The following is a 14,078-nucleotide window of genomic DNA, read 5'->3' as shown; positions in this document are numbered from 1 at the left end:
AAAACAAACGTTATTTACTTTACACTTTTAAGCAGAGTTTTTCCTGTTAAAATGCCTTGATCACAAACTAGAAGTCAGATTTTCTAGTAACCACCAACATTGGTACCCATATACTACATTCCTCCCCCGTGTAGGACTCCCTTATGGGAGTCCCCAGAAAGAAAAGTAAGCTTACATTATACTAGATTCCACTCAATATCAGGCTCATTACTGTATTATTAGGTGAGCACGGGGGTGAGGTTGGGAGGTGGGCAGCTGGTAAGCTGGTATCAATGTGAAAGGAACCTAACAGTTTAAAAAAAGAATAAACAAAAACAAAGTCTTTATTGCTAGACTTAATTGTCTCAGCTACAATTTGCTATAAAATAGCTAGGAAAAATATTTAAATATTAGTCAGGTGTATAAAAAGTATGTACATTTCAGATATCCCAACTTGTTTCTTTCAAACTTTTCCCGATATCTTTAAAAAAACATGAAAATATTTTTGCCTAGGGATTTTTTTTTTTTTTTAATACAATGGAAGTCTAATCTGATGCAATAAATTCCTAAATGCTTTGATGGCAAAAGCATATGTGAGAAGGGTCAGAGTTATGTGAAGTAGTTGCAAGTACATTTGTTTGAGAGTTGAGGTTTGTAACTGTAGAACTTTTGAAATCCCAAACTTTATTTCCACAATCTAGAATTCTCTCCACAGGAAGGCTGGCTTTCTAAAAATATATTTGTGATAAAGAATATGGTCTCTTTCAACTAGATTTTAAATAATTAAATAATCCAAACTGTGGTGACTTTAAATGATAAACTTTTATTCTGAATATACTGTTTTTGCACAAGATTTAACACAATATTTTCTGGGATTATAAATATTTTTATAACAGTATTGTACAAATTTTTACAAAATGTTTTTATCAGGCTAGTTAATTTCCACAAAAGTGTCAAGAGAACATAATAAAGGGGAGAAAAGATATCTTTTGTTCACAAAGCCACTCGGCCTTTTGCATGGATGCACACTGAGCATTTCAATGAAAGTATCCTTAAAAGCATGATCCAACAATCATACAGCATAACAACAACAAAAAAGACAGCTTGTCAGGTCACACTGAAAACTCAGTTGGCATCTATACAAGACAGTATCCCATTAGACTCAGCAAAATTTCTTTGAGTTAATTATGTGAACTATATAAATAAGATACATGAAACTATTGGTAAGGGTTGTCTCAGTCTTTGAAATTCTGGAATTTTTTTGAACATTTGATGCTTTTGTTTTATTGATTTGCTCTTTACAGAAATGTACACTGATTATTAGCAATATTAACATTCTGCTATGGGACAACAACACAAGTTCCAGATAACAATAAATTATTTGAAATCGTTGGCAAGTGAAATAATCATTCTATTTTACACTTTAAAAAAAAGTCACAACATCCATTTTGTTTCACTAGGTCAAACTCTATACCTCTAGACATTTTAATATCAATTAACATGATTAGTGGAATAGTTTATAGTTTTAAATTAAGACATAGAATTTAAGCTTTGGTGGAGACAAAGATATAAACGTGATGGAAAATACAAGAGAGCATCAAATAAGCAAGTAACACTTGGGTTGCAAAGGTCACTTAAAAGGGATACTGCCTATTTGAACCCAGTAAGGCCAGTTTTAAAGTTAATAAAAGGAATAGTATAAGAAAACTTACAAATGGCAGCAACACTGTTATGTTTTGTTTTGTTTTGTTTTTCCCCAAGTTAAGCAATAACGCTTCAAGCATTAGAAACATGAAAAAAGATCATACTAAAATGTTATAGACCAGGACCTAAAAATCTCTCCAATCAAACTTGCTAACTATGTCATGTTAAAAACCTGTTACAAATATGGACCACGATTGTTTGGCAGTAATGCTGGTTGTTCAAATGAAGAAAATATAAAGAAACCATTAATGCAAAATTTGTTCCTGTTACTCAACACTAATGCAAGATTTAATTTTGTTTTAATGACAAACTACATTAAGCTTCATGAGTATAGCAAAAATTAAATGAGTGAAAAGAGTTTAAAAGCTCTTTTCTTGATTTCTTATAGTTTAATCTTTAAAAATCAATATTTATAACAGGCTATAATTTAAGTTCTTGTCAACAATTAGAACTCACAGAAAAATTCCTAAATTAAATATAACAATTTGATGAGATGAGTGTTACTATCTTATAAAAAAGTAAGTATGCTAAAGACATAAAGACTAGTATTAAGCATCAGGACAAATTTTAGTCAGAGAACACATTCGTACCCAATTTATTACCATGTATGTGGTTGTCATACTATATAGGTTTATTTTATAGCAGAAAATAAAGGATCATAGCCAGACTCGTGCATGTAAATATATTTTGATGGCAAATGAAATCAAATAGGACCCTGCCAAGAGATGCCAAGTTTAACTGTGATTAATATAACAATAATTAGTTGATGAAAACATACTATTTCAGTGACATTAGCCATGGAAATATATTTAATAGATTTTAAAGATAATTTTAAGGGAAGTTGTTGTATGCTGGAAGCAGTTCAATTGTTTTAATGTGTTTCACTTATATACACAAACTAAAATAATTTTCTATTTTGATATCTCCTTCCCAACACTTTCATGATTTAAAATAGTCTAGCAAAAGTTGACAGTAAATTTTAAATAGTTAATTAACAAACAACATGATTTAAACATATTGTTACTAGAGTGAGAAGTGACATATTTTTTAAAATCACTTTGGTGTTTTCTAAAATGTCAATACCAGTTACAATTGAGACTACAAAATCACAACAATGCATTAGAAATGGTAACTGATGTCAACTCTTAGAACAATAGTTGGCAAAGTGATTCTATCTCGCCCTCCCCCCTTTTTTAAATAAAAAAAGATATTTTAAATAAGGAAATATACACAAACCATACCTAGGGTATATTGGTGGTGGGAAGGAATTACAAATGTATGCAAAGCTAAAGACAATGCAAATATCTCTTTTAATCTATGCTAAATAATTGGTTATATCTTTGATATGTGGGGCATATTAAAGCATGCTGGATAATGTTAGTAAGAATCTGACTTAAAATGATATATAAGAAAATTTCCAGCATATACACACACCGATATTTGGCATGTTCAAAAAAAGAACAAATGCATTTTACCATAAAAAATATCTGCATACTTCCATCCTTCAGCAGAATTATTCGCTATCACTAGAGTTACACATTCATTGTGTTAACACTTTCTTCAAATACTGTTTACTCCTGAAAATAACTTTTAAAAGCATAAATAATATTCTGCTTCCATATTAATCTATAATGAAATATCTGATTTACTATAATGAGCATTTTCACCAATGAGGCTGTATAAAACAATTTTGAATATTCATAATCAAGTATTCATGTGCATACATATAGATTCAAGGTTTCCTATTTGTTCAGATTATTGTAAAACCCTCGCCAAACTGCATGGAAATGTTGGTCAATTGATCATACCATTTAAAATGGAGGGACAAAAGCAGCAGCAGCAGCAGAAATTTTTGGATTGTATGTGCTACTATTCAAACGAACAAAGAGGAAACCTAAGATGAATCTTCACTGAGAACATATATGTACTCTTCAAAAAAATAAATGTGTCAAATCTGATTTATGTACTTAAAATATCTGTACATAGGTTTTCAGGCAAAAGCACGAATCTGTATAAAATCCGTTAATTCCCATTTCACCATTTACCTAACCCAATCATTCAGCATTTACATTGCACAGTATATTCAGAGTAGTTTAACAACATTTTAAAAGATGACTCAAGTGCATTACACTGCAAGGTTCAGATTCTTACATAACAATAATGTCACTCAGTTAACTTTTCAATGGACTATACTCTACTGTAAGAGAAAAACAAACTGAAAGTTATAATAGCAGCAGCATCATGCAAAATACCCTTGGTAACCAAAGTTCATTTATAACAAGAAAAAACATTTTTCCCTCCCCCCAACAAGCTTTTCTTAGAGCATTTTGAAATATCTGGCTAGCACTACAAGACTTTACTGTGAACAAAAGGAACATTACATCGAAGCACTTATTAAGGGCTTACATTGATGAGGAAATATGTCGTATATTCAAATTTCACCCTCAAGCACCTTTAGTTTAATGATTTCTTAGTTATTTTCAAACAACCAATTCATTACCCCACGAAAACTTAACTGATCACCATTTGTGTTATGTTTTTGGCAGACAAGCCATTCTTCATAAGGCATTTTATTCATGGCATTTTTTAAAATAGAAAATTAGCCATTATTTCTATTTCAACAGATTACATCAATGTTCTCTCTCTCTACCCTGTTTCCCTGAAAAGAAGACCTGGCCAGACAATCAGCTTTAATGTGTCTTTTAGAGCAAAAATTAATATAAGACCCAGTTTTATTTTACTATAATAAAAGACCGGGTCTAATATAACATAAGACGCGGTCTTATATTAATTTTTGCTCCAAAAGACGCATTAGAGCTGATTGTCCAACTAGGTCTTATTTTCAGGGAAACACGTCATATATATAGACATGGATCTATATATCTACATATATAGATAGATATACTTCAACAGCTACTCAAAGCAGGAATAATTTTTAACAGAAGAATCCGTGAAGGCAAAATAAATAACTTTTTTTCCCCTAGAGATTTTCTAGGTTAAAAAAAAAAACAAGCCACAAGGATTGCAGCAAGTCAAAATTCCAGGTCAAAATCAAGACAACTTGTATGAGTCATAAACAATTGTGTGGGGAGCCCTTTTACATGTAGCCACCAATAATGCAACAACAGACTCTCAAATTTCCCAGTAGAGCACATATAGAATTTTGCTTTGATGTTAGACATGGACGATGCAGCATTCACACAAGGTTAAGGATCTGGCACCCTGACATGCAGCCAGTGGGTGCCTTATGAGTCTGTGCCTTAGATGTACGCCAGGGTATGGGCCCAGCTAGTGTTCTGCTGATCCCAGGACTGACCCTACGTTAATGCAATTGAGGGCTCATGTTTTGGCAGGGTCTGGAGTTTAATTATGCAGCTTTGTTTTTGGAAGGTCATAACTGGAAGTGTCTACTGCCAGATAAAAGCCAAAGTAGTACAAACTGGATTCCGATGATGGCACATAGGGAGGGATTTAACCCGGAAACACCACCACAGTCAGTATAATCCTCCTGTTGGAAAGAAAAGGATAAAGAAAAATCCTGAAAAATAGTAAGACATCTTCCAGAGCACCCCATGTTTAGCCCCCTTCTGAACTCACCTTATACATTGTTTTAATTTGAATACAAATAAATTACATTGTCCTAGATTTTATTATTCAATGATTTTGGATAAAGCAATTTCCCTAGTACCATTTAGAAGGCTATACAATTGTAGTTGTAGATTCTGATGATTATGAAAGAAAATACTTTAATGATGAGTGCTATTTTGAGTTATATACCAACTTCCAAATTAAAAAAAACCCTCATTTTCATAGGATTATAAGTACAATAAATAAAAATAAAATTTAATGTTTTATAATTCCCAAGAATTATGATTTTAGCAATTGTGTTCAACTAGGCACATTTTGGGACTGACAAAACAAATAAACTTGAGAAGTAAACTTTTATTTTCTATATTCCTTACATCCAGTTTCAAAGGTGAACATACTATCCTACACACGCAGCATCTGGAGCTTCATCAAGAATTAAAATAAAAAGAATGTATTTGAATCATAAATGAATGGACACTCTGAAAACATATATACTGAACAAGGAGTTATGCTAGAAAAAGAGATTTATTTTGTTTAGAAAATCATGAAGTAATAATGAATATACCCATTTGGATTCTGCACTGTCTAGTAGTGGCTCATTAGGTTCCCTACTAATGAAAAATTATTATTTATCTTTTATTCCGAGGTTCTGTATTCTGTAACATTTTCTACTTCCTTTAATTCCTTTAATATATTGAATTTCATAGAAAAACCCTCATATCTAATTATTTTTCTAAACATCATTTAGGAATTCACTAATCAAAGGTTCATCTTCCAATAATCAAAATAATAGGCTATGTAAGTAAATAAACAAACAAGTAAATAAATAGCTGTTCTATTCAGAATAATTGCGCAGATTGAACTCCCAGAGAACAGAATATTAGATCTTTTTGTATACGAGGGTTTAATTCAGTGCCTGCCACCCAGTAAATAAGTAAAATTTCTTTCTTGAATTGTATTTTAAAGCTACAGAACTCTTTTTTTTCTGTTTCAGAGAAGACTGAGAAAAAAGCATTTATTAGGAAAATTTCATTTTTCAAAGATATGCCCTAAATCTAAAGGGAATCATTCAAAAAAAATAAATTCTTAGTCCCCATCCTATTTGACTTTTCAGGAGCATTTGACAATGTACAATATTCTCTCCTTGAAACATTTTCTCATGCAATTTTATCTAACACATCTTCTGGTTTCCCTCCAACCTTGTTTGTGGTCCATCTTACACTCTTTGGCTTGACCTCCGTGTCTTTATGATCCATACATGTGAGATGTTTCCAGAGGTTAGTTCTTGCTCTTCTTTATCCTTTCTCCCTAGGTGATCTAACTTAGTTCTACAGCTTTACATTTCACATATTTGTCAATAACTCATACTTCAATTTTTTAAATATGAAAACGAGCTTCATTTTTTTGTTTTAATTCAGCTTTTTTGTTATAATTGACAAAATAATTGTAAGAGATTTAAAGTGTACACTGTGGTGATTTGACATATACTGTGAAATAATTGCTCCCATCAAGATAACACATTCATCACCACATATTTATAAATGTTTTTTCCTTTGGTGAGAATATTTAATATCTACTGCTTAGCAAATTTCAGTTTTACAGTGTAACCAACATAATCATAAACTATAGTCACCATGTTTTATTAGATCCTCAGACCTCATTCATCTGAAAGTCTAACCCTTTTACCAAACTCTCCCTATTTCCCCCAGCCTCTGACAACCATTTTTCTACTCTTTGTATGAGTTTGATTTTTTGATTTTTGATTTCTTTTTCAGATTCCATATATAAGTGATACCATGCAGTATTTCTCTTTTTCTGTCTGGCCTATTTCACTTATCATAATGCTCTCAAGGTGCACTCATGTTGTTGAAAATAGCAAGATTTGATTTTTTTATGGCTGAATAAAATTCCATTATTTCTATAAATATTTAATTTGTCTCTCTTGACTATTATAAATAATGCTGCATTGAATATAGGGGTGCATATATCTTTCTTAGTTAGTGTTTTCATTTTCTTTGGATAAACACCCAGAAGTAGAATTTCTGGTTAACATCGTAGTTCCATTTTTAATGTTTTGAGGAACCTCCATCCTCTGTTCCATAGTGGCTGCACCGATTTACATTCCCACCAACAATGTACCATGCTTCCCTTTTCTCCCCATCCTTGCCAACATTTGTTATTTCTTCTTTTTGACAACAGCCCCGCTAACAAGAGCGTTCATTGTGGGTTTTATTTGTATTTCTCTGATGTTCTTTGTGGTGTTGATCATCTTTTCATGTACCTGTTGGCCATCTGTATGTCTTCCTTGGAAAAAAAAGTCTGTTCAGATAGTCTGTCCATTTTTTCATCACATTATTATTTTTTTTATATTGAGTTGGATTCTTTATATAGTTTGGATGGTGACCCTGTATCAGATATATGAGTTGTAAATTGTCTCCCATTTGGTATTAGGTTGGTGCAAAAGTAATTGTGGTTTAAAAAGTTAAAAATAATTGCAAAAACCGCAATTACTTTTGCACTAACTTAATAAATTTAATATTTTTGGTTTCCTTTGCTGTGCAGAATCTTTTAAGTTTGATGTAGTCTCACTGTTTATTTGAGTTTTTTTGTGTGCATAGTGCAAGATCGTGGTCCAGTGTCAATTCTTTGCATGTGGCTGTTCAACTTTCCCAGCAGCATTTAATGAAGAAACTATCCTTTACCCAGTGTATATTCATTGTTCCTTTGTCATAAATTAATTCACTATATATATATATATATATATAACATATACATACATATATATAACATATATATATATATATATATATATATATATATATATATATATATATATATATGGGTTTATTTCTGGGCTTTAAATTCTGTTCCATTCATCTATTTATTTTTCTTTTTTAAATGGCAGTACTATGCTGTTTTGACTACTGTAGTTGTGTAATATAGTTTGAAATCAAGAAGTGTGATGCCTCCACCTTCATTCTTTCTCAAGATTACTTTAGCTATTCAGGATTTTTGTGGTCTCATACATATTGTAGGATTGTTTGTGGAAAATGCCACTGGAATTTTGATAGGGATTGCACTGAATTTGTAGATGGCGTTGGGTAGTGTGGATAGTTTAAAAATATTAATTCTTCTAATTTATGAACACTGCCATTTCACTTATTTGTGTTTTCTTCAATTTCTTTCATTAATGTTTTATAGTTTTCAGCACACAGGGCTTTCACTTCTACGGTTAAATTTATTCCTAGGTACTTTATTCTTTTTGATTCAATTGTAATTTAGATGTTTTCTTAATTTCTTTTCTTTTTTTTTTTTTTTTTTTTGCTAGTTCATTAGTGTATAGAAGTGCAACTGACTTTTGTATATTGACTTTGTATCTTGTAATTGTACCAAATTCGTTTATAAATTCTAATAGCTTTGGGATCTTTAGGGCTTTGTATATATAAGATCATGTTATCTGCAAATAAAGTCTTACTTTTCCATTTCTAATTTAGATGTCTTTTATTTCTTTTTATTGCCTAATTGCTCTGTCTAGGATTTTCAGTACTATGTTGAATAACAATGGTGAGAGATGGCATTCTTGTCTTGTTCCTAATTTTAGAGGAAAATCTTTTAGCTTTTTACCATTGAGTATGATGTTATTAGCTGTGGACATGTCATAGACGGCTGTTATTATGTTGAGGTATGTACTTTATTACCATCATTGTTGAGTTTTATCAAAATCATATTATTAAATTTAATAAATGCTTTCTGTGCATTTATTGAGGTTATCCTATCATTTTTATCTCTCATTTTGTTAATATGGTGTATTATATTAATTAATTTGAGATGTTAAGCCATCCTTACATCCTTGGAATAAATCCCATGTCACTATGGTATTCATATACCATTTAATGTATTGTTGAATTCAGTTTGCTACTATTTTGTTGAGGATTTTTGCATCTATGTTCATCAAGAATATTGGCCTTAGTATTAGCTGAATATATTTAGGTGCTTCTATGTTGGTGCATAAATATTTACAAATGTTATATCTTCTTGTTAAATGATTCCTTTATCATTATACAATGACCTTCGTCTCTTATTACAGTTTTTGTGTTAAAGTCTATTTTGTCTAAGAATAGCAAATCAGACTTTCTTTTTTTTTTATTTTTTTTATTTTCATGGAATGTCGTTTTTCATTCCTTCACCTTCAGTCTGTATGTGTCTTTAAAGTTGAAGTGTGTCTCTTGTACACAGCATATAATTATGTCTTGTTTTTTAAAATCCATTTATCCACTCTGTGTCTTTTCGTTGGAGAATTTAGTCCATTTACATTTAAAGTAATTATTGATAGGTATGGACTTACTACCATTTTGTTAATTGTTTTCTGACTGTTTTGAAATTCCTTTGTTTCTTTTTTCTTCTCTTGTTCTCTTCCTGTGTGATTTGATGTTTTTCTGTAGTGGTATGCTTAGATTTCTTTCCCTTTATCTTTAGTGTATCTAGTATATGTTTTTGGTTTGCGGTTACCAAAGGCTACGTAAAACATCTTATAACACTGTATTTTAAGTTGGTAACCGCTTAAGTTTGAACACATTCTAAAGCTTTTTTTAACCCTCTCCCCACCACCTTTTATGTTTTTGAAGTCACAATTTACATATTTTATCTTGTGTAACCATTAATTATTGTATTACAGTTTTTACTACATTTGTATTTTAACAACCATACTAGATATATGTGATTAACCCACTACCATTACATTATTCTGAATTTATATATTTATCTTTACCAATGAGATTTATTTTTTTCACATGTTTTCCTGTTACTAATTACATGTTTCCCCAAAAGTAAGGTCTAGCCAGACAATCAGATCTAATGACTCTTTCAGAGCAAAAATTAATATAAGACCTGGTATTATATTATAGTAAAATAAGACCGGGTTTTATATTAATTTTTGCTCTAACAGATGCATTAGAGCTGATTGTCCGGCTAGGTCTTATTTTGGGGGAAACACTGTAGCACTGTTTTGTTTTAGCTTAAAGAAGTGTCTTTAAAATTTCCTGTAAGGCCAGTCTAGTGGTTATAAACTCCTTCAAGTTTGGCTTGTCTCAAAATTCTTTATCTTTTCTTCAATTCCGAAGCATAGTTTTTCTGGGTAGAGTATACATGGTTGTCAGGTATTTTCTTTAGCACTTTGAATGTACCATTCTACTACCAAAGGCCTGCAAATTTGCTGCTGAAAATATACTGATAGTCTTAGAGTTTCCTTTGTACATAACAAGTTGTTTTTCTCTTGATGCTTTTAAGATTCTCCTCTTGTCTTTTACTGTGATAAGTTTAATTACAATGTTTCTTAGTGTGGGTCTCTCTTTTTTTAATTGAAATATAATACTGTGTAAATTTAAGGTGTACATGTTAATTTGATGTATGTATATTATAATATGGTTGCTATTTTAGCAATAATTAGTACCTCTATCACATTAAATAATTATCCTTTCTTTTTAGTGGTTGTTATAATTAAGTTCTAGTCCCTTACAAAGTTTGATGATAATAATACTATATTGTTGTCTGTATTCACTGTATTGTGCATTAAATATGTAGATTTTATTTAATACTCATATTTAGTTTGTATCCTTGAACAACATCTGTCCTATTCTCCAAACCCCCCAATCTTTTGGTAATATTTGTTTTTATGTTTTTAAATAAATAAATAAATAAATAAATAAATAAATAAATAAATAAATAATTTTTATTTATTTTTAAAAGTGTTTTCTTTTTTTAATTGTACTTTTTTTAAAAAACTTTTTTTTATTTTAAGTGTGGTTTTCCAGGACCCATCAGCCCCAAGTCAAGTAGTTGTTTCAATATAGTTTTGGAAGGCACAGCTCACACTGGTCCATGCAGGGATCGAACTGGCAACCCTGGTATTACGAGCCTCACGCTCTAACCAACTGAGCAAACTGGCAACCCCAAGTTTGGCTTTTTCAGATTCCACATATAAGTGATATCATACAGTGCTTGTCTTTCTCTGTATGACTTATCTCACTTAGCATGCGTTCCAGGTCCATCCATCTTCTTACAAATGGCAGAACATCTTCCTTTCTCATGGCAAACTAATATTACATTGTGTGTGTGTGTGTACCACTTCTTGTGTATCCATTTTTCAATAATGGACACTTAGGTTGTTTTCTTATCTTGGCTTTTGTGTACAACGTTGCAATAAACATGGGAGAACAGGTATCTATTTGACATCCTGTTTTCATTTCCTTTGGGTATACACCCAGAAGTGGAATCACTGGATCACATGGTTGATCTATTTTTAATTATTTGAGAAACCTCCATATTGTTTTCCATACTAGTTGCACCAATTTACATTCCAACCAACAGTGATAAAGTTTCTCTTTTCCCACATCCTTGTCAGCACTTGTTATCTCGTCTTCTTGATGAAGCCATTCTAACAGGTGTGAGGTGATATCACTCTGTGGTTTTGATTTGTATTTCCCTGGTGATTAGTGATGTTGAGCAATATTTCGTGTACCTGTTGGCCATTTGGATGTCTTTTTGGGAAAAATACCTACTTAGTTTTTATGCCCATTTATTAGTTGATTTTTTTTTTTTTTTAATTTTGCTTTGTATCACTTCTTTGTATAATTTGGCTATTAACCACATATCCAATATATGGATTGAAAAACAATTTTTCCCATTCTGTAGGTTGCTCTTTCTTTGGGACAATTATTTATTTTTCTGTGCAGAAGTCAAGTTTGACATCATCCCATTTGTTGATTTTTAATTTTACTGTTTGTGCTTTTGGTGTTATATACAAAAATTACTGCCAATACCAATGTGAAGAAGCTTCTTCCCTGTTTTCTTCCAGGAGATTTATGTATAAGATTTTCATCCATTTTCAGTTAATTTCAGTATAAGGTAAAAGTTCAATTTCATTGTTCTTCATGTGTTTGTCCAGTTTTCCAACACCATTTGTTGAAGAGACTATCTTTTCCCTATTGGGTGTTCTTGGCTCCCTTATTGAATATTAGTTGACTGTATGTGCAGGGATTTAATTCTGGCCTCTCTTCTGTTTCACTAGTCTTTGTGTCTATTTCTATGCCAGTACAACACTGGTTTTGTTATAACTTTGTAGTGTAGTCTGAAATCAGGAAGTGTGATACGTACAACTTTTACCACCCCCCCGCCCCTCCAGGGTTGTTATGGCTGTTTAAGATTTTTTTGTGGCTCCACACAAACTTTATATTTTTTTCCCCCATTTCTGTGAAGAATTTCGCTGATATTTATATGGAGACTTCATTGAATCTGCAGATGGCTTTGGGTAGTATGGATATTTTAACATATTAATTCTTCCAGTCTATGAACATGGGATGTCTTTCCATTTGTTTGCATCTTATTTGATTTCTTTTGGCAAAGCCTTGTAGTTTTCATTGTACAGATCTTTCACATCCTTGGTTAAAGTTACTTCTAGGTATTTCATTGTTTTAATGCTATTGCAAATGGGACAGTTTCCTTTATTTCTTTTTCAGATGTTTCTTTTTCAGATATACTCAGTGTATAGAAATGTAACTGATTTTTTGCATGTTGATTTTGTATCCTGCAACTTTACTGAAATAGTGCTAATAGTTTTTTTTGGTGAAGTCTTTGGGTATTTTATATACACAGTCATATCATCTACAAAGTGAGTTTTTACTTTCCCTATTTGCATCTTCTTTTTTTCCTCTTTGTCTTGCTTAATTGCTCTAGCTGTGACTTCTACTACAATATTGTGTAAGTGTGGTGAGAATCATCCTTGTCTTGTTCAAGATCTTAGAGGAAAAGCTTTCAACTTTTCTCCATTGAGTATAATACTGTGGACTTGTCATAAATGGCCTTTATTATGTTGAGTTTTGTTACTTTACACCCAATTTGGCCAAGAATTTATCATTAAAAGATAAATTCTTTAAAGGATAAATTCTAAAAGGATAAATTTTGTCAAAAGCTGCTTTTTAAAACAATGTATATTGATATGATCATGTAATTTTTCTTTCATTTTATTAATGTGATGTATTATATATTGATTTGCATATGTTAAATTAGCCTTACATATGTGGGATAAACCTCACATAATCGTGGTGTATAGTTCATTTTATATATTGTTAGATTTTGTTTGCTAATATTTTGTTTAGAATTTTTGCGTCTATGGTCTTGAGAGATATTGGTATGTAGTTTTCCTGTAATGCCTTTTTTTGGTTTTGATAGCAGGATAACATTAGCCTCATACAATGAGTTTGGAGGTATTCCCTACTCCTCAATTGGTGTGGCTGTTTTAGATTCCTCTAATTTATAACTCTGGGCTTTCTGGATGTAGATATCTGTTTCTTTCTCTCCACCAGGAAAATTTTCAGCAATTATTTCATCAAATAAGTTTTCTGCCTCTTTTTGTCTCTCTTCTCCTGGGATTCTGTAATGCAAATTTTGGTCTGCTTGATATTGTTTTATAGCTATGTTCATTCTTATTTATTTTTATTTTTTTCTCTTTTGCTTCTAAAATTGGATGAATCCAGTGCCCCGTTTTTGAATATACTGATACTTTCTTCCACTTCATCTAGTCTGCTATTGAACTCTCTCTATTCAATTTTTTCATTCAGTTAATACTCTCCTTAGCTCTGTAACTTTTATTTGGTACTTTCTTATATTTTCAATGTCTTTGTTGAAGTTCTCATTTGGTTCATGCTTGTTTTCCTAACTTTGGTCAGCATTTTTATGACCATTATTTTGAACTCAATCACTCTTTCTTCATTAGGTCTGTTGTGGAATTTGTCTTATTCTTTTGTTTAGAA

At 31.4% G+C, this 14,078-nt stretch overlaps 1 protein-coding gene across 7 annotated transcripts in view; it reads right to left on the bottom strand.

The window, feature by feature from the left end:
* Window positions 1–782: 782 nt before the first annotated feature.
* CACNA2D1 (calcium voltage-gated channel auxiliary subunit alpha2delta 1) overlaps window positions 783–14,078 on the bottom strand; it is a 462,827-nt gene continuing 449,531 nt past the window's right edge. For all 7 annotated transcript variants that reach the window (XM_019746896.3, XM_019746894.3, XM_019746897.3 and 4 more), the window contains one exon: window positions 783–5,191. In XM_019746896.3, coding sequence (XP_019602455.1) covers window positions 5,075–5,191 — 117 coding nt within the window. In that variant the 3' untranslated portion in view covers window positions 783–5,074. The remainder of the gene's footprint in view (window positions 5,192–14,078) is intronic.

The sequence above is a fragment of the Rhinolophus sinicus genome, chromosome 4 (assembly GCF_057876585.1).
Source record: "Rhinolophus sinicus isolate RSI-liver-muscle chromosome 4, RSI-T2T, whole genome shotgun sequence".
Classification (NCBI taxonomy): Eukaryota; Metazoa; Chordata; class Mammalia; order Chiroptera; family Rhinolophidae; genus Rhinolophus; species Rhinolophus sinicus.
The sequence above is the reverse complement of the archived record's forward strand: the minus strand, read 5'-3'. Positions and strand labels throughout refer to the sequence as shown.